At 56.3% G+C, this 24,145-nt stretch overlaps 1 protein-coding gene and 2 long non-coding RNA genes across 12 annotated transcripts in view; 1 reads left to right on the forward strand and 2 right to left on the reverse strand.

Moving 5' to 3' along the window:
• Positions 1-3,084: 3,084 nt before the first annotated feature.
• LOC139083233 (uncharacterized) lies at positions 3,085-6,941 on the reverse strand. Of its 3 annotated transcripts, XR_011539783.1 has the most exons (4): positions 6,751-6,937; positions 5,829-5,931; positions 4,149-4,240; positions 3,085-3,379 (listed from the first exon to the last, which is right to left on the reverse strand). It is a non-coding gene; the product is annotated as an uncharacterized lncRNA (long non-coding RNA). The 3 variants fall into 3 exon arrangements; XR_011539782.1 differs by lacking the exon at positions 6,751-6,937 and having other exon boundaries at positions 5,829-5,953; XR_011539784.1 differs by lacking the exon at positions 5,829-5,931 and having other exon boundaries at positions 3,104-3,379; positions 6,751-6,941.
• A 273-nt stretch (positions 6,942-7,214) lies between these two features.
• On the forward strand, positions 7,215-8,145 carry LOC139083232 (uncharacterized). Its single transcript, XR_011539781.1, has 2 exons — positions 7,215-7,589; positions 7,896-8,145. It is a non-coding gene; the product is annotated as an uncharacterized lncRNA (long non-coding RNA).
• CFAP65 (cilia and flagella associated protein 65) overlaps positions 8,137-24,145 on the reverse strand; it is a 34,088-nt gene continuing 18,079 nt past the window's right edge. For 5 of the 8 annotated variants that reach the window (XM_070618323.1, XM_070618325.1, XM_070618320.1 and 2 more), the window contains 16 exons: positions 22,779-22,992; positions 22,342-22,470; positions 17,990-18,166; positions 17,620-17,686; positions 17,362-17,472; positions 15,190-15,381; positions 14,928-15,086; positions 13,635-13,778; positions 12,903-13,016; positions 12,594-12,701; positions 11,270-11,314; positions 10,838-11,040; positions 10,259-10,387; positions 9,242-9,730; positions 8,442-8,579; positions 8,137-8,326 (listed from right to left, as the gene is read on the reverse strand). In XM_070618323.1, the coding sequence (XP_070474424.1) occupies positions 8,194-8,326; positions 8,442-8,579; positions 9,242-9,730; positions 10,259-10,387; positions 10,838-11,040; positions 11,270-11,314; positions 12,594-12,701; positions 12,903-13,016; positions 13,635-13,778; positions 14,928-15,086; positions 15,190-15,381; positions 17,362-17,472; positions 17,620-17,686; positions 17,990-18,166; positions 22,342-22,470; positions 22,779-22,992 (2,552 nt within the window). In that variant the 3' untranslated portion in view covers positions 8,137-8,193. Of the gene's footprint in view, positions 8,327-8,441; positions 8,580-9,223; positions 9,731-10,258; positions 10,388-10,837; positions 11,041-11,269; positions 11,315-12,593; positions 12,702-12,902; positions 13,017-13,634; positions 13,779-14,927; positions 15,087-15,189; positions 15,382-17,361; positions 17,473-17,619; positions 17,687-17,989; positions 18,167-22,341; positions 22,471-22,778; positions 22,993-24,145 lie in introns of all 8 variants that reach the window. The other 3 variants (XR_011539778.1, XR_011539779.1, XR_011539780.1) reach the window with 2 other exon arrangements.

A 24,145-nucleotide genomic window follows, 5' to 3' on the forward strand; every position in this document is an offset into this window, starting at 1 on the left:
GGCCTTCCATCCTTTCCCCCAAATACTGACCTTGCTCCCACCTCAGAGTCTTTGCATTTGCTCTTCCCGTTTCCTGGAGTGTCTCAGTCACATCTTGGCACAGCTGGCTCCTTTATTACCTCCTGGGTGACCCTGTTCCTGGCATTTACCATCCATGATATCACCTTGCTTTCTTTATATTGTTTATCACTCTATAAAGTTCTTTTTCACCTTTTGTTTATGGGTGTTTAAGGGTGTACTGAGTGTCTTTCTTTATACCAGAGCGTCAGCTCTGTTTAAGGGGAGAGGGGCTGTGTCAGCCTTGTTCTCAATCTTTATCCTCAAACCTCACACAGGGCACATTGGACACATCGTAGGCACTCAATGAAACTTGAATGAGTGAGTGAACCGCACGTGGTGAGGTGGAGCTCCATGTCCCTGTGCAGGAAAGATAGAGGAAATTCTCCGATGAGACTGAGGAAATTCTCCAATGAGAGGGGTGACGGTTTGCCCATCCTACCAACCTCCCCACCCCTGGATTCTGGGATGCTGAGAACAGGCACTGGGGGCAGCCAGAGCCTCCATTGGGTCTCTTTTTTCACCGGTGAGGAATTGCTGTTGAGGATCATGACGTGTGTGAAGGTGAAGGCCAAAAGTATGGGGCCCTAGAACGTGGGGAGTAAAGCCCAAGTTAGGAGGGTTTGAGTCAGAGCAGAGACAACCAGGTTTGACTGGGGATGGGGTCAGAACCATGCCCACTCCCCTGACTCCCTACCCTAGCGGGGGTTTGGACATCCACAAGTAGGATATAATTTCCCCTAAACCACAGGGGGAAATACAAACTATGGAGGGAGGCAAAAGCCAGTCCTCGACTCTTCGCGTCCTGGTCCTTGGCCTTGGTCTCACAAGTCGGGGCTGCGGCAGCGGAGTGGGAGGTGAGGAGCCAAATCTCTCCTTCCCTCCCCTCTCCCTTCCTCCCCCATCTCTCTCCGGCAGTTCTGGATTCGGCCACCAGTGGGCGCTGGCGGGCCGCGCTGGGTGGAAAGCGGCGCGGTGGGGCTGCGTGGGAGGGGGAGTTGGTGGGAGGCTGAGATCTGGAGGGGCGGCGGGCGCGGGTGCGGAGTGCGTCAGGCTGTGCGTCTGCGCTGGTCCATGACGCGGACGCTGGGTGTTCGTCCCGCGGGTGCAGGGGCTTGTCAGAAGCGGGACACTGTGTTTGTGGGAGCTGGGGCTGGGGGTCCGGGCCGGTGCTCCACCTGGGAGGGCAGCTTCCAGTCCAGGTGTTGGTCAGAGGACCGTAATCCGCAGGAGGGGAGTGTGTGTGTGTGTGTGTGTGTTCTAAGGCTGGGGGGAAGTGGGGAGGTAGGACAGCCGAGATCCAAATTAGGAGGAGTCCGGCTTGGATTTGGGATGGAGACCCTGAGTGTGAGAAGGGCCTCTTCTAGCCCTAAATTCTGATTTTGGCTCTGCACTAAGTAGCTGTGTGGCACTAGCCAGCCTCTCCCCTCCTCTGCACCTCAGCTTCCTCATCAGGACAATGGTGTGTGGGTCATACCGCCCCCGCAGTCTTGCCATGGCTTATAGTTCTGGCTGTCTTCCACCAGCTCTCTCAGAAATGGGCACACTCACCAACACAGACAACAGCCACTTGCCCAGAAGACCTCTAGACCTCTCTCAGAGTCCCCCACCCCCAAACCCCTCCCTGGCTCTGCGCCCCTGAGTCACCAAGAAAGGGAAGAAGGAGCCACTGAGGAAAGGGGCAGGGAAGGGGCTGTCAGGAAGCCTCCTGGTGTGCCAGAATGAGACCCTGGGATCCCTGTCCTTTCTCTGTACTATGGGCCCCCTCCCAGCCTCCTTTCTCCACCAGGCTGGTCCAGCTCCAGCCTCCCACCCTCCCTCTACCAAACCCCCTTCCAGCCCCCTCCTACCCCCAGCAGCTGGTCCTGTTTGTTTTCCCAGATCAGTTGGCTCTGAGCTTCCTGAAGGAAGGATGCACAGGTGGTTTTGTTTGCCAGCTCAGCGCCCTCACCCCTACCTGCTCCACATTCACAGCCTCGGCCCTTGGGCGTGGAGCGGGGAGTTAGGTAGAGGTAGACACACACAGCATCCCCAGATCCACAGCTCCAAGAGACCTCAAGATCCCCTAGGAGTCTCATCCCCTCAGAGAATGCCCCCTCCCTAGACCTCATCGAGTCCTTTGTCTCATATAGGGACCTCTGGTTTCACAGAGAAATCCTCAGGAACCGCCCAGTGATTCTACCAAAATGCCCACCCCATAGGGCACCCTAAGATCCCCCAGAGAAACCCTCAGACTCAGTCCTGTTCCTTTAGATCCCACTCAGACCCCTATCCCATATGGAGGACATGCGGATCCCCAGGTCTCCACGTCAGGCAAGGGACCTGAGAATCCCCAGAGAAATGACCTCTCCCTTAGATGGAGCCCCAGCCCACGAACAGCCCACCTTCTCAGTACTGCTGGGCAGCTGAGAGGTGCGCAGTGGCCAGTGTCCTCTCCTCAAGTTGGCCTGCTCCCACCCTTCACCCCTCATTTCACTGGGAAATCAGCCAGGGCTCTGGTGGCTGAAGATGCAAATTCTGTGAATGGCACCCTCCCCCACCCTGGTACCATCACCAGCCCTCCTTTGCAGCCCTGCTCCTCCACTCCCCACCCCCACTCCAGGTCTGGAGCCTGGAACAGGCAGAGGAGCACCTTCCCTGGGGCTGTGAGGGCTGGTCTCCTGGGAGACAGAGATAAGGCGGGTGAGAGACCAGCTCAGCTCAGGCAGGGTCTGACAGCTGGGCCCGAAAGAGGTGGCTCCTGAGGGGGTGGGAGCGCCACCTGCACAGACCCATTGTCCCATCCCACTATAAGCAGAGCCCCTCTTCTCTGTCCGGAGTGGGGCTGGAGGACTGGCCACCATCCAGGGGCATGGGAGGCAGCTTTCACCCCCACCGACTCACCCAGACAGGGGCTGGCACAGGGCAGCAGGGAGAGGGCACACACATACACACGTTCACACAGCACAGGCACCAGGATGGTCCTGCATGCATCCCCATTGAACCGTCTCCCTCTAGGATTCCATAGACACCTCAGCATCACACTCATTTACGGGCAGCCATCTGCTCACTCATTCCTCAAACATTTAATAAGATGCACTATGTGCCAGGCACGGTGCTGGGTGTTGGTGTCACACACGAGTATGCCCTCATGCATTTCACGGGCACACATCCCGCTCCATGGTCACCTAGGGAGGATCGCCTCAGCCACCCACCCATGAGCATACAGACAGCAAAGGGTAGAGAGTGTGGGCTCTGGAGTCACAGTGCCGCCTGGGTTCAAATCAAAGCTCCACTGTTTATGAGTTGGATGAACTTGCACTCTACTTCTCAGTTTTTCCCTCTGTAAAATGGGAATGATAGTTTTAAAAACTGTCATGAAGATTTAAATGCATGTGAAACTGGCCTGCAGTAGGCACCCAAAACATTTTGGCTATTACTATAGTTGTGGTTGTGCTTATAACTGGCTTTGCCCAGTGGTTCTCTCCACTCCTCTGGGGCTGGGTTGGGTCAGGGGAGGAGTCAGGCCACTGGCACAGCTTTGGGGTCTGCATCCCCCTCCCCACTTGCCCTCTGGAAGCCAGCCTAGCACCCAGGATGGGGAACCTTCCTGCTTCACCCCATTTGAGCCCTTCTGCCAATGATCTCAGTTTGGGAGGGTTGGGAAGGTCAGGGGTGGGGGTGAGGTATCCCAATTTCCTTTATTCTCCTGGAAAGGACCCTTGGGAGTGGAACCCAGGGCCTAACTTCTGGTCCTGGTGATGCTCCTGGCTTCATATGTGGCCTCGGGCAGGTCACTTCCCCTCTTTGGGCCTCGGTTATGTACCCATAAACTAAGCTAACTGCTGATCCTGGGGGAGCCTCCCAGTCCCGACTCCTGTGATCCTGTGATGCCTCAGGAAGGCTCCCTCCCCTCCCCACCCAGCCTCTGCCTGCCTGCTCCCCCACACACACCTGGCCGAGCCAGAGTGAAGGGGCGAGTTGCCACTGTCGCCATGGGGACTAATCTCCAAGAAGGTCAGTGAGGCCCTGGTTCTGCCCTGGCCGGATGGGGATTAGCACCTGGGTATGAGCTCCCCCCAGGGCCTCCACTTCTGAGCCCCCCCACTCACATAGACCCTGAGTGGCCTCCACATGCAGAAGTTCCAAGGCTGGGCTAGAATTAGTGGGGCAGGGCAGCTGGCACACCTGTCCGTCTGTCCAGCTGTGGCCAAGAAAGAAAGGGAGAGATGGAGTCAGTTGCATGCCCCTCATTGCTCGCAGCCCCGTGTCCACCTGGGGCCTGAGCTGTGCCCCTCTTCACCTCTACCCTTTAAAGGGGAGAGATGGGTCTCCCAAGATAGGGCTATGTCCCCCTCCTCCAGCCCTGGCTGTCCCATTTACAGCCCACCCAGAAGCCACCTCTTTCTCCTCCGTTGGGGGTAATTTCCCCATCCCACTGTGGGGTGGGGTGGGGTGGAGGCTGTTTTCACCAGGCTTCCACCTCCCTCCACACACACTGTGCTTTCCACCTCAGTTACCCTGGCATCTTGTCTCTGCCTGTCTCTGGTGTCTCGCTCTTGCTTTCACTGTCTTAGGGGAAGGGGTCTGCAGCCTCTCCGGGCCCTGAAATTCCCTGTGGCTCTCACACCCCTCTGGGCTGCCCCCTCTGTCCTTGTCCTTGTGTTCTCCACCCTCATTCTCATCTTTCTCCTCTCTCCATTTCTCCTTGGCTGCTTCCCGGGCCCACCACTGCCCTCACTCCAACTGCTCAGTCCCTTTTTCTGCTTCCTCTACTACCTGTCCCTCCCCCGCCCCGGGTGCTGACAGGGATGACAGGAAGCAGGCTCAGCGGGAAGGGGAGGGAGGAGGGGGCCACCTCGAACACCAGCTGCTGGGCACCCCCCCTCCAAGCCCCACACCTGCAGGCCTGCCTGGCGCCTGGAGACTCCGCCCCTGGCCGGGCAGGGGAGGAGGGACCCGGAGGAGAGGCCCAAACCCTGGCCACAGTCAGGAAATGTGGGGCCTTGGGGATGCGGGTGTGGAGGTCTGGGGAACTTAGGCCCTGGGGGGAAGGGGCAGTGGCTCTCCGTCCTAGGGGCAGACCCCAGCCCAGCAATGGCCTCATTCCTCTCTCCCTCCCCCCACCAAGGGCTGCTGGGTGCATGTGCTTGTGAGGGGTCCTTCCAGGGAGGCATCTTCCTTGTGCAGCCCCAAGATCTGGAATCCCAGCCAGAGAGGGGGAGCCCTAGCCCCCTTCACTGACGGCGGAAGGGAGAGGAAGCCCTCAAAGACACAGGGGAGACAGGCCAGCGCCAGGCCAGGCCCCTGACAGGCAAGTCATTCAGTGCCAGGCAAGGAGGACAGGGCTGGGCCACGACGGAAGCCTGGTCAGGGAGGCCAGGATGGGGGCTGCACACACCCCAGCCCCGGGACCCATGGATCTCCCCTCTCCCCAGGGCTGCTGCGTGCAGATCCCACCTGCAGTCCGCCCTCTCCCCGGACCTGCCTGGGATCTGTCAGAGCCATCTCATCCCTTCCCCCTCCCTCTCTCTGCACCAAGGGCTCAGTAGACCCCGTGGGGCCTGGGGTAGGAGGGTGAGGGGTGGCAGTGGGGGGGGGGTGTGTGGAAGGGACAAAACAGCACCTCTAGGAACATCCACATTGGAGCCAGAGGTGGCCAGGGACTCCTAACCCTCATTCCCATCACCCTGGGGGCTGCCCCTGCCTGGGTGTGTGTGTGGGGGGGGGGGGCGGGGTACAGCCCCTCCCCATGACACTTCTTCACCCTAAGGGGAAACTGGAGCTCTTACTGCTGTCCAAGGAGACTTCCTTCCACCCCAGCCTACAACTGGCTCCTCCCTCTGGGGCTTGCTCAGCATCACCATCAATTTTGGGAGGAGGAATGAAGGACACCTGGAGTCACAGGACAGCGACTCAGCTAGGGGCTCAGCTGACCCCAGCCCTTGTGGGGAGCCCTCAGTTCTGGGCTCTCCCAGCCAGAGGCCAGGGGTCTAGGGTAATCTCCCTCCCCCTCCCCCTTGTCAGATCCAAGTCACCGGAAAGCGGGATGATCTGTCCCAGGTTCGGGTTGTGGCTAATGACCCGTGGACTTCTGCCTGAGCTGAGGGCCACTCAGACTCACCCCCACCCCAGCTCACTGAAACAAGAGGCTTTGGGATTATGAGGTTCGGGAAAGGTGGTAAGCCGCTGTGCATGGGGACCCCAACAGGCAAGGGCTCCCCCAGACCCTGTGTTTGTCCTTTTCAGTCAGTCTGACAGTCTGTCTGTCTCAGACATGGGAAGACTGAAAGAGGGGCCAGGGAGATGGCAGGGAGTGGACCCTGTGGATGTCAGCACCAAAGAGACCTGGAGGAGAGGACTTGGTTCCAGCCCCCCCCCCCCCTTCATTTTCCACCCCTCACAGCTGTTGCTCCAACCCCTTGAGGGACTCCATCTTCCCGTCAGGTTTGTGGGGAGGGGCCAAACGTATTGCTAGCAGCCCAGAAACCAAGATTTGGCAACTGAGGAGGCGCTCGAGGGTGGCCAGACCAACCCCCTTCATTGTGCAAGTAGGAAAACCCAGGAGTGGCCCGGCAATGACTTGCCCAAGGCCACAGAAGTCTCTGGGACAGAGCCGGACTGGAAGCTGGCTGTCCACCTCCAGAAGGGCCCCTGTTCCGGCCACAGCCCCCTATACCACCTAGTGGAGCCTGCTCGGCCGGCCCCTGTTACCCGGAATCGAGTCAGGCTGCCCCGGAGTTGCGGGCAGGACAAGGCAGGGCGGGCTGGGCCAGATGGGAACCGGATCTCCCCTGGGAGCGGCGCACAGCCTCTCCGACCCGTATGGCGGCGGCGGTGGCAGGTGCCTGCGTGGCGATCGGGCGGGCCCCCGGGCGGGTGCTGAGAGGCCGCCCCTGCCTCACGCGAGCCGAACGAACAAAACGCTCAGGTCCGGTTTGTGCGAGGGGCTCGTCGCGGGGCGGGAGCGGAGGGCCCGGGGACTGGCTGCGGCCCTCGGCGATCTCTGGGTCCTGGTCTTCCGAGAGCGCAGTGCCGCACAGCGCTCCGCTAGCCGCCGCCCTCACCTGCGCGCATCTGCGGCTGACACGTCGGCGGCCTCGGCGGCCACCACAGGTGCGAGCCTGGTCCGCCCCTCCCCTCCTGGCCACCTTCCACCCGGCCTGGCCCTGCTTGGCTTCGTCCCCAGCCCCCGCCCCGGAGCTTGTGCCGGAGCCTGGGCTCAGCGCGCTCTTATACGGCCTGTTCAGTCCCCGCCCCTAGACACGCATACACACACACACACACTCACACCTGTCCGGGCGCCCGTTTGCTCGGGGCAAATATTGACTCAGAGGAGGCGGAGCGCCCCCCACCCTCTCCCTGCCTGCGCCCGGGCTCTGGGGCCGGAGCTCCTCGCAGGCCTTGGCAGCAGGGGTGGAGGGAGGGTGGAGGGGACCTGGGCCCTCTGGAACAACACCAGATGTCATTTTTCCACCCACCTGCCTCTGAGGGGGAGGAGCCGAGGAGCAGAGGACAGAGGCTCCCGGGCGGAGGTTAGGGGGAGCAGGGAGGTGAGTATCCTAGGGAGGGCGGGACATCCCTGGTCTGGGGATTCAGATTCACGATGAGAGTCGCTTAGTAGGGTCTGTGGTCTGCTGTCTAACAGTGGCCTCTACCCGCGTCCCAGAGTCTAGATCTTGGCCCTCGGCGACGTGCCTCGGTTTCCCTTCCTTCCCAACTTCTTAGCAGAGTCCAGGGAACTCAGCAGATGCTGAAAGAAAAGGCTGGCGGTGGGGGCGCCGCGGCGCAGCAGAGAAAGGGGAGGGGTGGCCACCTGCTGCGCAGACCAGGCCTGGCACTGAGTTCCTGTCCACCAGGCTACGCTGGGGCAAAGGCCAGCCAGGCCCCGCTCGCAGCGCCCTCCACTGGCCAGACCGGATTCTGGCAGCGAGCAGCGAGACCTCCAGACCAGCTGCGGTGTGAAGCCAAGAGGCACAACCTCCCAGCCCCTAAAACTCCAATGAGTCGCTGCGGTCACCTCGGCCTCTTCCACCATCTGTCCCTCTGAGAGCGCGCGCGAGTTCCAACCGCGTTGGGGAAATAAAGTCAAGGCAGATATAACAAAAAGGCTAGATGATTTACTGGCGGGGAGGTGGAGAGAGGGCCGGGCGGAACCTAGGGCAGGAAGTCGGAGGGGCTGGGCCCTGAGGTCTGCAAATAGTCGGTAGGGGGCGGCGCCATCGGGTGGGGCGCCTCCGCTTGCTGCGGCCCCAGGGGCGCCACCGGCGGCGGGTCGGGAGTCGGAACCCTGGAAGACAGAAAGCCCCAGGTAGGGGTGGAGGCGAGGTTTTGGGCTGAGCCTGCATGCCCATGCCGCCCCTCGCGCCCCTCCCGCGTCGTCCGCGTGGCCCGGGCGCCCCCACCTGGGCAAGCTCAGCGGCGGCAGGGCGATGACGCGTGGCCGAGAGGTGAGCACCACCTCCCCGCGGCTCGCCTCCACCAGGATGTTCTGGATCATGTTCTCCAGCAGCGCCTCCTGCAGGTTGGCGAAAGCTGGGAGCCTGTGGCGGGCAGGGGCGCCGGTGTCAGCGCGGCCACCCAGCGCGCTAACCTTCTCCGCTGGCCTCCTCTGTGCTCTAGCCTGTGCCGCGTGCTCTGCGTGGATTCTCATTTAACTTCCCGCCCTCCCAACACTCTGAGGCATCCTTGTTCCAATTTTACAGACGCTCAAACTGTAGCTTAGAGACCCAGTTGCCAAACGTCAAGCCGCTGGTACAAGTGGTGGGATTCGAACCCAAGCAATCATTGTCCCCATCCCAGGGCCAGGTTTGGGGAAGGGCATCGATCCAGCGATGAGAGGGTGCAGAAGGTACTGGGTGGGGCCCAAGGAATCCCAACAGACAGAAAGCGACGACAGAACAGCCCCAAGGCAAGGTGGTACTTCTCTCCTGACTCTAGAAACCCATTTAAGAGACTTTGAAGACTATACCTATCCTCCTGGAAGTGGTGTGCTAGTAAATGTCAATAGCAGGGTCTTGAAGAAAAAATTAAAGCTCAGATCGCCATTCTGTAAATACTCCCATGGAAACCTTAAGCTACAAGTGCGATGTCAATGGGAAGAGACCAGCACACAGGCAGAGGCTGGCCCCAGCATACCAATGCCTCCCAGGATCCTTCTGCACGCAGCCCCCCTCCAAACCCTCACCTGGGTCTGGCTGCTCACCGGCTGATGGCCTCCTTCTCCTCCCGCTCTTGCTCCTCCTTCACTATGACCTTCAGCTGCTGCTGCCACTGCCATTTCAGGGATTCCTGGGACATGGGCTGCATCGTGGGCCCAACCCCTACCCAGCCCAACTTCTCTTCGTTCCCCTCCAGCTCCTCCTCCTCCAGCTCCTCCTTGCCCGTCTCCTCCTCTTCTTCCGTCTCCTCCTCTTCCTCCTCTTCCTCCTCCAGCGCCTCTTCTTCCTCTTCACCCTTCTTTTCTTCCTCCGCTTCCTTCTTCCCTGGCTTCAGCTTGTCCTCCTCCTGCTCCTTGCTCCTGCTGTCCTCAAAGCTACTGGAGGACGGAGACAGGACTGGCGCTAAGTGCAGGCTGCTGTTCTTGGCCATGGACCTGGCTGACTGCACACTCCAGAACTGGCAGAAGTAAGGTATCTGCTCCACCAGGCTTTGGTCCACAGCCTCGTGGAAGATCTTGTCCTCCAGCAGGCCCCTGGGTGGCAGGGAGGAGGAGAAGATCCTTGATGAGAAGCCTGGCAGCTTCCTGTGGGGCTCTGGCTCTGGGGTACCCCAAAGGGTGATTCTTGCCTAGTGTGTCTACAAACAGGTGCTAGGTGCAGGATGGATTGGAGCTGTTGGTCAGTTGCCCCTCCCAACCCTTCTTTAGAGGAAGGCATCTCTGGGCCCCATGAAGTCTTAGAGGTGAACATTATATGGTGGAGGTGGAGCCAGGAGGTGAGAGTTGCACAGAGGAAAGGCAGGAGCCTTGGGGAGACAGTGAACTGGCTCCAGACCTCATCTCCCTGCCATGAACAGGGCAGAACTCCAGACCCAGTCCTGAGGATCCCTCCAATCAGCTCCATCCTGGAGGGCCTGGGGTCATCAGTGGAAGGATGTTTTAAGGAAGTTCTGTTTTTCAGGTAAGGAAGGGCTGGGACTTCAGAGGTGGTGGGTACACCCAGAGTTGACTGAATGAGCTGGAGACATGGGGGGGCAGGTGATGATGAGGGTTCAGGGTCACCTGATGATGGTGGTGAGACAGTCAACCAGGAGCTGCTTCTTCTGCTTGGAGACATGGGTCCAATTGTCAGGAGATTCTTCCTCAGAGGGTTCTGACTCTTCCCTGGGTTGCTTCCTCTTTGGCAGATCCCTGGGGAAGGCCATGACATTCTGAGTAGCCTGGGCAAGCCACCATGCTGGGGTTGGGTGCACAAGCAATGGTGATGGCCGTGCAATCATGAGGACATAGATGAGTTTCGGGCAGCCCCAGCCTTAACTCATATGTAGTGCTACTGCATTCAGGGGACCAAGCCCAACCCCCAGAGTCAGTGCAGAACCTGAGAGGCTCCAAGTTGGAGAGGGGAGGAAGTGAGGTGCGCAGAGGCCTAAGTGGGTTCCCCAGGGAGCTCTGGCTTTTTGTCCCCATTCTCATAAAGGCTTAAGCAGTAATGGGGACATCCTGGGAGAGCCTCATTAGCCCCATCACCACTGCACTTGCTCCAAGCCTTCAGCAAGGGTTGGGTCTGGGCAGCCCCTGTTCTGGAGGAGGAGAGGGGGCAGAAAGCAGAGGAAGGAGATCCCTCCCTCCCTGAGAGTTCACCGGTGCAAGAAGTGACGGGGAAAGTCAGAGAAGAAGTTGGCCAGGAAGTAGTCGGTGGCATGGGCGCGAGCAGTGAGGCCCAAGCAGAGCATGCCTGGTGAGGGTGGCTGGGGGCATGGCCAGGATGTCTCCTCCTTTGGGATCTTAAGGTTCCAGCTGGCAGGCCGGTTGAGAGACTGCTGGTTCTTGATGGGGGGCAGCGTCTTTGGGATGTGAGAGACATGGAGGACCAAGATTTGGGGACCATATTCTTATCACCGATGGGCCCCTAGCCCCCAACCAGTTCCTTTTGGGCCACATAGGGATGTGACCCCACCCACTGGCACTTTTGTCCCTCCCTTCCAGGAGGCTCTCCCCGGGGTTGGAAGCATCTCTGAGAGTGAGCTCTCTCAAGTTATCCCAAGGAGATAGGCCTGGGGCTTATGGCCTCACCTTGTACTTCCTCACAGGTTCACAGGCTGCGCAATAGGCCCTTCTCTGTGGAAGCAAAGAGACCCTTGCTTAGGATACAAGAAGCCTGAGGGGGGACTCCCCTCTTCCTACCCTTCCTGCTGGCCCACAGAGGGCCTGAAGCCAATGCTGGGACCTGCTGCCCTCTTGTTCCTGCCCAAAATCCAGTCACACCCTCTTCCAGAAACTTCCCTATGGAACTGCTGCCCGCAGACAAGGAAAATGTGGTTACCCAACTGAAGGAAAGAGAAGGAGATGCCGTCGACTTGTACAGGCTGCCCCAATGCCCTGGAGCTTGTGTCCTGGAGCTTTGTGGTTTGGTGTGACAAGGAAACAGCCTTTCTTATTAAGACTTAATTTGAAAATCCCTTTTCCCATCCCTTCAAGGCTTGATTTGCATTCACAGCTGGGCCAGAGCCTCAGAGGGGAGAGGTGCCTCCCTGGGGCTTCAGCGTGGTGGATGCAGAGGTGATCAAGGTGCAAGAATATCCACAGGGATATATTGAAAAGGGAGTAGGGGGGGACCAATACGGATGCTTTATCTCATGTCTGTTATTGGTCTCCCCCACAAATACTAATAGCCCATGTTTCGTGGATGCTTACCAGGTGCCAGGCACTGCTGTAGACACACGTATTAGCTCACTTAATCCTCACAACTCTATGAAGCAGATACTATTTGACTTGCATTTAAAAATACTTCTAAAACTTTTATTTTTAACCTTCTTAATACAGTTAATTTCAAATGTATACAAAAGTGGAGAGATGGCTACAAAGAATCCTCTGTAACCCACCATCCAGTTCCAAAAATCAGCAACTCCCAGTGAAGCTTGTCTCGTCTATGCCCCCGCTCTGGATCATCTTGAAGCCAAGCCCAGGGGTCATATCACCCCCATTTTACAGTTGAGGGAAACTGAGAGGTTAAATAACTTGGCCAAGATCACAGAACTAAAAATCCTCAAAGCCAGCAATCAAAGTCGGGCAACTTGTGTCCAGAGCCTACACCAGAAACCACTATACCACACTGCCTTCCATCGGAAGGTGAGCTCTGCCTTGTTTCCCTGGGCCCTCAGTGCCCAGCACTTAGTACGAACTCTTTAAATACGTGAAGCAGGCGATGGTCAGCCACCTTCTGTATCCAGAGTCGCCTGGGAAGATGCTATGCTTAATCTAGTGAAAGAAATCTAGTCTCTTACGGCAGGCTGGCCAGTGTTGCATGTAGGACCACCTTGGATCGCCACCTCTGTCCCCTCTGGTAAGGTGAGTCAGAAGGATCTGTAGTGTTCAAGGCCCACTCTGCCCTCCTCACCTTCACTTTCTTATCTGTGATGGTGAACTCCACTTCCTGTCGCGCCTTCTCATCCTTCCACTCCTGCAGCTCCTTATTGTACTGCTTCAGGAGTTCATGCTGGTACACCTGTGGCCCAGGACAAGGAGAAAGACCAAGGATTGGTGGGCCTGTAGCCAGGCCTTGTCCGGGCCCTGTGCCATGGGCCCCTCACTCTTCCATGGGCTGGCCCCTGCCTCTCCCTGGGGGTCTGGGGATCTTATAGCCTATCCCAACCCCCAGGGCTGGGAGTTGTGCTCTATCCCAGCTTCTCTCTGGGGCTGATCTTACCTTGCATACCAGGTCCACGCTGTAGAAGCTGGCATGCACTGAGGCCTTTAAGGTCACCACAAATGGGACTGACACTTCAGGAGCCACCTTCCCTCTCATAGGACTCACAGACACCTGTTGATTTGGGGAAGGAGACTCTGGAGCTTCATAGGAATGGGATGGGACAAAATGGGATGAGATGGCATGGCATGGGATGGCATGCAGTGGTATGGGGTGGGGTTGGATGGGTGAGATGGGATGGGATGGGATTGGATGGAATGGAGTGAAATGGAATGGGATGAGATGGGATTGGATGGGGTGGGACAGGGTAAGATGGGATGTGGTGGGATGGGATGGGATGGAGTGAAATGGAATGGGATGAGATGGGATGGGATGAGATGGGATGGGATGAGATGGGATGGGATGAGATGGGATGGGATGGGATGAGATGGGATGGGATGAGATGGGATGGGGTAAGATGGGATGTGGTGGGGTGGGATGGGATGGAGTGAGATGGAATGGGATGAGATGGGATGGGATGGAGTGAGATGGAATGGGATGAGATGGAATGGGATGGGATGGGATGGAGTGAGATGGAATGGGATGAGATGGGATGGGATGGAGTGAGATGGGATGGGATGAGATGGGATGGGATGAGATGGGATGGGATGAGATGGAATACAATGTAATGGGATGGGGTGGGTCTGGAGCCCTGATGGAGGTTCTGATTCTGTGGACACAGGGGACTCTCACCTCCCCAAAATCTAGAGGCCTCAGCTGCCAGACGAAGGCAATGGTCTCATTCTTAGAGACATTGTTGAGGAATAGCAGGCGGCTGCACTTGCTCTGCACAGGAATGTTTCCCAGGGAGATATGAGACTGGGACAGGAAGACATTCTGTTGTTGGAGACAACACAACAGCAACAGCAACAGGTGAAGAAATAATAACCATAGCAACCACTACCAGTTACTGAGTGCTTTCAACAGGCCAGGCACCACAGTAGGCAATTTACATGCATTTGAGGCTCCCAGTGGCCTATGACATAGGTCCTATTATTATCCTCATTTTACAGATGTGCTGCTAAGTTTCAGAGAGCATAAATAACTTTTCCAAAGATCTCTCACAGGCACAGCTGAGATAAACCTAGACATTCTCACTCTAAAGCCTATGATTTTGACCTTAAAATGGGCTTGGAAGGACTGAGAACTCAGAATTCATTTAGAAAAGACAGAAAAAAAGCCAACATAATTTGAGTGCCTGAAGGATGGTTGTAAATTAATAGGTGATGGGCTGTTGGCATCCTCCCTGGGCACAGAACAGGAGCTGTGTTGTACGTGTCTGGAAAGACTAAGCCCCCATGGAAGGGGCACTTTCTCTCTGTCCAGGTCCTGAGTGCCTCCACTGAGTGGGGCTTTGTCTGGCTCTTGTCTGTGTCCTCAGGACCTCCACAGTGCTCATCCTGCAGTAGGAGTCCAACGAGGGTAGGAGTGGAAGGGTGGCCAGGTGAAAGATGGGTGGATAGTGACTGGATAGGCACACAGAAAGATAGATGGAGAAGTGGGTGGATGGATGGATGGATGGATGGATGGGGGGAACGCATCAGACCTCCCAACGGTTAGGAGTGTGTGAACTAAAAGTAGTGTTGTCGACCCTAGATATCTTTCAGCACCATCCATATATGTCCAAGAGAGGGGCTATTCTGCATGAAGATAATCCATCAGAGCCCTAGAATGGGGGAGCCTCTTTATACTCATTCCAATACCTTCATCCCAATGCCCAGAGAAGAGGGTGGCTAGAGGACCCTGAAGCAGGTGGCGTGGCTTGAGAAGGAACAGCTGTGGGCACTAGGTGGCAGGGTAAGCCTCTCATGGAGCTGGTGCTGCCTCCTCAATCTGGAGGAGGGCTGGTCCAGGCTTCCCCTCTTCATCCCTCCCTTCTCATCTCCATCTCATTTCCTTCTCAGCCTCCCCATCCCTCTGCACTGGCCACTGTGGGCCCTCAGCCTCCTCTGAGGCCTCAGGCCTTCCCAGCTCCCTTCCCCCTACCTGTCCAGGAACCATCAGCCTAGAGGGTATGGAGCTGTCGTCCCACGAGGAGATGTTGTGGAATGGGGCTGTGTCCCCCATGACATGGGGGTCATAGCCCACTCCCTGGAAGCAGATGATGGCTGAATTCCATCCCAGGATGTGTATGGGCACATCCACCTGGGAAGTTGGGAGGTTAGGAGAAGGAACTGGTCAGAGCAAGGCCTGCTGAGAAGGCCAACTCCAACCCCCCACCCCCACATTAGCCCAGGCTGCTGCTCACGGAGTAGGTCTTGGCCTCAATGGGCGAGAAGATCCACAAGACCCGAGCCGTCGTTCCTGGCTGGATCTCCCCTTGCGGGTTGAGGCAGCAGAAGATGGGGTGATTGAAATTTTTCTCCTGAACCTGCGACAGGATGTTGGTCTGGATCTCATATCTCACGGGCACGGAACCACCGTTATACAGCTCATAAATCTGCAGAGGGCAGGAATGGGGAAATCTCCATACCAGCTCAGAGCTGCAATGCAGAGAGCCTGGGTTCCATGTCCACTGTGGGACAGGTTGAGCTCCACGATGTCACCTTTACAGTCCCAGAGCTCCCAAATACCTCTGATTTCCCCAATGGCTTGATCATCCAAGAAGGATGTAATGTATTTTCAGGTTGTGACATTTTAGGATAATCTACAACCCTTATTTTATTTGCTCTCAACTTACCTTTGTCAAGGTTTAAGGGGACACTAATGCTCGTGTCCCTAGTGTTGGAATTTACGGAAATGTCCATGCACGCACCATCCAGACCCTTCATCGCTTTCTAGGCTCTTGTTCTAATCACCCATGAGGCTGCCACTTTCCAAGTCTGCCATTAGAGGCAGTCCTGCTTGAAGGTAGATAAGGGAGCAGAGGAAGGTCTGAGGTCCCGAGACTAACTCCAAAGTTTGGGAATAACAGAATGTCCTGGAAGAAACCAGAGATCTTCTGGTTCAATCTTCCACCTTAGAGATGAGAAAATGGAAGCCAGAAGGAACAAAGACTTCATCTGGATTTAGGCCTGGCCCCCTCATCTTTCTCAGCACTGAATATGCTGACTAATTTCTCTAGCCTGGACCATCCTCTGAGCTCCAGACTTTGTATCCAACTTCCACTTGACAACCCCTCTTGGTTGTCTCCTAGGCATCTCAAATTTGGCTAAAACCAAACTCTTCACTCTAAAACCTATTCCTCCCCCCAGTTTATCTCCTCTCGGCAAAAGGTACTACATATTCCCAGGAGATCCAACTAGGAATCCACTACATCCTTAATCCCTCCCTTTCTCTTTCTTCCCAGACCCAATCCCCAGCAAGTCCCAATGATTCTGCCTCCAGAATGTAAATTACATCTGTTCACTTCAGGTCCAAGCCACCATGTGTCATCATCTCAAAAATGACAGAGGAAGCTTGGCCACAGTTGTGGAGTTTGGTTGGAGGCATGACTGGGTCTTCTGGCTCTGGATCTGGGGGCATTTCCATTGTCTATGTTCAGGGCCACAGGGGAGTGGTCTGGTCTCTCTGGAAAGCTCTCCGGGGGGCACATGAGTCTTTGCTTTCCTTTTCAAGAGTCTGGGCTTCTGCAGGCTTGGGAATGGCCAGCCCCAGGGCATTCTGCGAAGCCCACAGGGTAAAGGGTGGTATAGGGTAGTGTAGGGAAGTGAACAGACCTCGGGGCTGGGGGACCTCCTCTCAGGACCAGAAGGTCCATTCCTTTGCCTCTAGGCTGAATGGCCAGAGACTCCTGCCCAGAAACACAAGGGCTTCTAAGTGGGAAATTTCAGAGCTAAGAATGTTTGGAAAAACACCATGTCCCCTTCTTGGAGATTTCCAATGCACATTTTCAGAGCAAAGGAAACTGATTCCCTCCAATTAATAAAGAAAATTCTATTGCTTCATGAGGATTCACATTCCAGTTTTTCCCATTCCAGTGTCTGATTTTGGAGCAGTGATTTTCAAACTGTGGCTGAGACCGATTAGTGAGTAGGTCATGAAACCAATCGAGTGGGTCATGTCCAGCATTTTAAAAGCAGAAAAGAATAAAATAAAAAGGAAAACATCAGAGTGCTTTGCATGTAGTAGCATACATATTGATTTGCGATACTTTTGTTTTGGTTGTATGTGTATGTAAGTACTGGGTTATTATCCCAAATACATTAGTGTGGTTCGCAGTCAAAGAAGTTTGCAGAGCCCTGTGCCAGGGGAAAGGCACTGAAGGCTGCACAGGGCTTAGCACCAGGCACAGGAAGCTGCAGCATCTCGCCTCTGGTGTCTCCCAGTTGCTCAATCTCGGGGCTCAATCTGCAGCCCCACCTCCTGGGGTGAGGGCTGCTGAACGGCAGGGTCTTTGCCACCCCGTCAAGGGCAAGTGCAGACACAGGGAGATTGATCCTTAAGCCTCTTGGTGACCAGGACGATGTCGACCACTGACCTGCCTTGGGGGCAGTGTATCGCCGATGGGGACAGGGGTGAACTGGTGGCTAGTAGAGGTGAAGTGCACGTACTTCTGCTCCAGCTTCACTGTCACACCTATGAAATTCAGCTGGAAATAGAAAGCCCATGAGTAACACCCCTTCCTGGGGGGAACTGAAGCATCTAGCAGAGAGATCTGGACCCCAGCTCTCTGGGGAGCTCGGTTCTCTGCTCCTCTCTTTGTTGTCCAGGACGGGACCAGGGTGCTAGGCCTCACCAGGATCTCACGGCCGTAGGACACCTTGAAGAGCACTGGGAGACGATCAGTGCCGATGAACAGGTGGCTGGAAGAGAGGAGACAAGTCTGAGATGAGTTATGGAGCCGTGGTACAAGCCGGAGAACAAATGGTCAGGCATGCTTGTGGCTTTGAGCTGGCTAGCCTCTGGGAGCATGCGGAAAGCCCTTAGTTGAGATAGGGCAAGAGGTGAATTAAACCTCCCCTATAGGTGGGAAGCTGGGGTTCTCCCAGGGTGGTGGCCATTCAGGGAACCCTGGGGTTACATGGTGCAAGGCCAGTCTTCTCCAGGCACCAGGGGAAAGGAGGTCTCTGGGACCAGAAGGGCAGGCCAGGCGGTAGGGGGATCACCTGTATTTGAATTCCACTATCTGCTCCTGCCCAGGACTCAGGCTCCCGGCCTTGGGGCTGATGGAGAATATGCAATTGTCCTGCACGCGCATTTGGTGTAGCTCGGTGGCGTCAAACTCTGCTTGCTCTGCCCACAGTTCCAGGTCGATTTGCTGGTCACTTGGAAAGAGGAAGGCCCTGGGAGAGGGGCACAAAGCAGGGGGAGTGGAGCCCCTCAGTCAGAACAGAAAGGGGGGAGCTTGAGGCCCTGGGTGGGGCAGATGGAGCCCTCCTCCATGCCCCCCTCCCCGACTTCATCCCCCCATTTGGCAAGCTGTCCTATGCATGGCTGAGCAAATGTGGCTGTCGTGGATTCTCATTCCATAATGGTCTCAAAGCCTGGGAACAGAGCAAGGCCACAGTGACTACAAGGGAAGTGGAGACCAGGGCCCTCACAGTGGGTGCCAAGGATTGAGGGGGGTGCTTGTATATGTGGGTCACTTTGAGCTGGCCACTAACCCGGGAGGGGTTTCTATGACAAAGCCCTTAGGAAGAGCCATTTGAGGCATCTAGGAATGCCAGCAGCATCAACCAGGGGTCCCTGAGAGGGAGGTGTCCAGGCCAGCTTGGGCACAGGGCAGAGAACAGACACCCCAGCAGGGCCAGCACTCTGGAAACTGCAGCAAGGCTTGGAGTAGAATTAATGCCCCTGAAATGCCTCACGCTGTAGTGAAGCAAATGCTGCCCTCCAAAAAGCTGACAACACAAGTGACACAGGGGTCCCAAGGTCGCAATCGGAAAAGGATGGCCCTTCACTCTCAGAGAGATGGCACAGAACTGGCCTCCAAACGAGCAGAGGGTATGAACAGGGAGCAGCCAAAAGGGGAAAAGAAAACGGCCAACACATCGGAAAAGGCACGATCAGTCAGGGAAATGCAAGTGGGAACTCGCTCGAATCAGGTCAGAACCCTGAAAAAATCGCTACATCCAATGCCAGTGAGTTTAGAAAGAACAGACACCCTCAAACATGGGAAGGGAGAGAAGGACCTGCTGCCACTTTTGTAGGAATTTAGGCAGCATCTATTAGGATAAAAAATGTATATGCCCTTGGACTCAGAAATTCTATTTTGGGGGATCTGCAAGAATAAATGCAAGCATGTGTGCACACACACAACACTCACACAGACACAAGGATGTTTATCACAGCTTTGCTTGTAGTGGCAAAAAAAAAAAAGCACTGGGAACAACTAACGCCATCCAATAAAGGAGTGGTTTAATAACTTAAGGTCCATTCATAATAGAGAATATTATGTGACTATTAAAAAGAATGATTGAGATGTGTGTGTGTTGATCTGTATTGACCTAAAGGGAATGTGATTGGTATAATGCAGAGTGAAAATGTTATTGACAGAATGCTAAGCAGGAAGTAATAGGTATAGTATTGTGCCGTTACTGTCAGAAAAAATGAGGAGAAACAGGGTAACCCCGTGGCTGCGTCCATGTGTCTACATTGTGTGAGGGCTGAGAGTAAAGCGCACGCTGATCCCCCATCACCACACCCAGCGGGCTTGGAGAGGGGCTGGCCATTTCTTACTTCTCTCCCATCACCCTTGTTTCATTGACTTGTTACAGGTAAATAAACTGCTTTTGTCGTTTTATCTGGGGATATGGATCAGTGGCAAAACTAGAGATCTTGCTCCTCTGGGGTCATCCAGGTAGTTTCAACCCCTCTGTGTCCTTCGTGGCCCTCAGTCAGTCTCCCTCCAAATACTCCCGACCCCCTTTCCTTTTCTGGCGTGGTCCCCCATCTGGGACTGTGGGACCCTCCCCTCGCCCCCCGCCCTGCCACCTCATCCCTCTGCCTCAAGCTGCTAATCCATTTCTCTCCTCGCTCCCTGCACCCCAGACCAGAGTGACAGCTCTTGAAATAGATCATGTCTTTGCCCCCCATCCCGTCGATGCCTCAGGAAGAAGTCTACACTCTCAGAAGGAGGAGGAGTCTGAGGCCCTGCATGCCTTGGCCTTGGCAGGCCTCCCCAGCTGCATCCTAGACTCTTCTCTTTCCCGGATCAGCACTCCAGCCACGAAGGCCCTTTTCTCTTACCCACGTTCATGCCAGGCCCTCTGTCTGGAAGGCCCTTCGTAGCTTCTCTTTCTCTTCTCTCTAGGCTGCAGGTCTAGCTTAGCTGTAGCTTCCTCCAGGAAGCCTTTCTGGTATGCCCCCCACCATCCCTGGCAAGATGGAGTGAAGTGGCTTTGAGTGCTGCACACACTCTCACAGCAGACATCACCCGGCACCCTGGAGGGCAGGACCTGGGCTCCTCACCATTTCTACTCTGAGGACCAAGCCTGAGCTGGCACCTAGGAAGCCCCCAGTGAATGTTTAGCTAACGACTTAACGAGTGCATGAGGGAACAAATGCCATTACCCAGTATCGGTATCTGATGCTGTAAGGAATCTCTGCTGAAAGGCAAGACCCTACACTCCCTGGGCCAAGGGCGGAGGCTGAGGAGAAGGCTTGGAGGGGGTGGGGCAGCCCTATTTCCTCTGTTGGTCTCCCTCCCACTTGGGGCTCTCACTCCATCCTGCCTGCTGCCGTGCCTCCAGGCCAAGTCCACACTCCCCATTTCTTACTGGTTCTGGCAGGAATAAAACCTTCAGTCTGTTCTTTATGAGCTCAGCAGAGACTGGTTAGAATTTTCAAAAATAGCCTTCTAAGAAATGGAAAGGAAACACAACAACACATAAAGCCTAGGAGAGTCGGGCCTTCCAAGGAAGGTTGCCCGCACTTGGCATCCTGGAGGCAGCACGGACGGCCTTCCTGAACCTCAGATGATCCCCGACGGACGGGCCGGCGCAGCGGGCACTCTGCCTGGGCTTCCTCTTGCCTCCGTTTCCAGCAACCTGGACCCTCTCCATGGAGAGTGTGAGCTGGCTTGCTCCTACACAAACACACCCCCGCACAATCCTCTAAAATACCCTGCTGCACGCCGGCATGCAGGCCAACGCACCATTCCTGCCCCCACCCCCGACCCCTGTAGGGCCTGGCTCCTGGCCACTCAAAGAGCCCAGTGAATGGTGGGTCCGGAGCTCAAGGCGGGCCCTGGCCTTCCCCACCGGCCGGCTGCCCTGCTTGCCAAGCTGCCTCAGTCATTCAGGGCCAGCACGTCTCAGACAGGAGCCACCTAAGGAGGGAGCTTTCCCAGCACCCTCCACCACGGGGAGGGGTGGGACAATCCAGACAGTACCCCTGATGATGCAGCCTCCACCCCACCTCTCCCCCACCCCGGATACGCCAAGACTCTGCTCAGGCAGGAAGGTTCCTGAGATTACAGATGCCCCCAGCTGCGTATTTTCACTCCCATCCACCCACTGCCATGCCCAGCCTGGGCCCCCAGCTCTCTCTCCCAGGCCTGACCCAGATGGGGACACATCTTTCTCACCTTCCTTTAGCCAAGTGAAGTTGGAAGTCATCAAAAAGAAGTCAACTAGGAAATCAAGGTGTGTAGTGGAGGTAGGGAGGAAGCACAAGAAAAAGCCCTGGCATGGAAATGAGATGCTTACTGGGCACAAGTTCGGGGCCCCAGTGGGAGGAAAGGGGAGCACAGGAAGGGCCAAGCGTGGAGGCCTCAGGTCTCCAGGACGGGGCCCCATGTGACTGGAGAAGTGCTGCCTGCCCCACAGCCTCGACCCTTCCCACAGCCCCGCGCAGCTTCGTTCAGCCATGCCATCCTTCCTGACACGGGCTCAGTGGCAGCAAATCCCTGTCATCCCTCACCAGAGACCCTCAACTGGCCGCCGTGCAGGCCCGGCCCCCACTGGACCGGGGCTCCGTCAGGGGTGCCCCAGCACCCAGCGTGGTGCCTGGTACGCAGCCGCAGTTTGAAGCCATCTTGCTGACTAGCTGGTGGAGGCTGGGGCTCTGGAGGTGGACAAATCTGGATTTGAACCTGCCTCTGCTTGCTAATGGCTGAGGGGTCTTGGCTGAGTCCTCAGCCTCCCATTTAGGAAAGTCAGCAGAGGAGGATGTTTTACCATGTTAGGGTGAGGCTTGGAGGAGAAAGGGCTTGTAAACAGTGCCTGGCACGAGCAGATGCTCCGTGGCTGCTTCTCATTCAGGAAGCTACTAAGATGACCGTGCCAGCCTCCATCAGGGTGATTCCACCACTGCTGAGGCTATTAACAGGTCTCAGCCAGTGACAGCTCTGGTGTCCTGCTAAGCGACCCCAGTCCCACCCAGGCCTCCACACTCCATCAATGGGGGGCCCATTCTTTCCAGACACCAGGCAGCCAGGCCTCCCACCACCTGGCAAGAGAAAGCCTCCAGCACCTGCCTCCCGGGCCCCCCGGCAGGCCCCTCCGGCCAGCCATACCAGTCCAGGGGCACCACTCCGCTGTTCTTCAGGGCCAGGAGCGCCACAGAGGGTGGGGCCTCTATCGGGGCTGCCCCAAAATTGAAGGTGAGCTTCAGAGGGGTGAAGACGGGGGGGATCTGGTTTGTGCTGTGTGGAACAGAGAAACGGGCTCAGAGACAGGGATGGGGACAGGATGGGGCCCTCCCAGGGGTGGCTGGCTTGGTATTCATCTCCCTTCTGGCGGGAATTGGAGACTCTGGGCCTCAGGGGAGGGGCAGGCTGGCACTTCCCACCTCAAGCCAATCCCTGCCTTCTCGGGGCCCCTCCAGGGACAGGCAAGAATTTGAGGGGAGATAGGGAGCCACTTCTTGGACATGGCCTGATGCTGGATGTGTGGGCAGAAAGCTCCAAGAACATCTCCAGATAGGCCCGGTCCTCGCCCGGGCCCAGCTCACCTGTGCCGGGTGGGCACCTTGTAGGTGAGCTCCCAGGGCGTGGGGTCGCGCTCCAAGTAACTGTTGAGTGTGTCCAGGGAGAAAAGGCGCCATAGGTGCTTCCGGGTGATGCCCTCGGCGCTGCCCATGGAGCAGGCGTCCAGGACGGAGAGTAAGGGGTACACGGCCGTCAGGAAGACGCGGCACAGCTCCTGCTTCTCCCCGACCTTGTTGTCTGGGGGAAAGGGATGTGCAAGAGGGGAGTGAGCTCACCTCCCAGCCCCCCTCGGAGCAAGGCGCACAGGCTGAGGGGCAGGACCCCTGGGCCACTTGCCCCGGGACCCTTGTTGGGAGCAGCAGGTGTCTCCCAGGCTCTGGGATGTTTCCAACAATAGCCAACGGTAGCCGACCCTGTCTGGCACTTTCTCCGTGCCAGGCCCTGTCCCAGGTTCTCCCCTACACCACTGTATTGAATGTTCTCTGTTATTTGTCTTCAGACTAGCAATTCTTACTAATAGCTTTACTGAGGCATAATCTACATACCATAAAATTAACCCTTTTAATGCATACAATTCAGCGGTTTTTCGTATATTCACAGAGTTGTGCAATCATCACCACTACCTAGTTTTAGAACATTTTCATTACCCCAAAAGGAACCGGTGCCAAGTAGCTGTCATTCCCCATCACCCCTCCCCCACCCCTGGCAACTAGAAATCTACTTTCTGTCTCTGTGCATTTGCCTATTCTGGACGCGTCACATCAATGGAATCATATGCCATGTGGCTTTTTGGGACTGGCTTCTTTCGCCTGGTGTAACGTTCTCAAGGTTCATCCACGTGAGAGCATGTCTCACTACTTCACTCCTTCTTCTTGCCTGTGCGCCGTTAATATCCCCATTTTACAGATGTGGAAACTGAGGCACAGGGAGGTTAAACAACATGCTTAGATTACATGGCTAATCAGCACTGGGGCCAGGGTCCAAGCCCAGGCAGTCTGGCTGGACTCCACACTCTCAGCCACTCTTCTGTGCTGCCCTGGATTCCTCCCAGCTGGCCTCGGGGGGGCTGGTAATAACTCCATTTTACAGAGGAGAAGGGTGAGGCCCAGGGTATCTGAGGATTTGTCTAAGATCCCGCAGTAAATTAGCATAGCTCCAAGCTCTTCACATTGAGTCCTCCAGAGCTCAGGCACACACATACATGGACGCCCACAGACAGACGTGGGTAGTTGGAGGCACACACACCAGATACGCAAAGGCACACCCTGGCACACTTGCACTCATTCTGCCAGTGCTGCCTGGACCCTCAGCATCCTCCCACCTCAAGTCCTGCTCACACAGCCCTCCCCCTCTCCTCCCTGGCCCTGACTCTCCGTGACACATGGCCCAG

Source organism: Equus przewalskii, chromosome 5 (genome assembly GCF_037783145.1).
Source record: "Equus przewalskii isolate Varuska chromosome 5, EquPr2, whole genome shotgun sequence".
In the NCBI taxonomy this organism is placed as follows: Eukaryota; Metazoa; Chordata; class Mammalia; order Perissodactyla; family Equidae; genus Equus; species Equus przewalskii.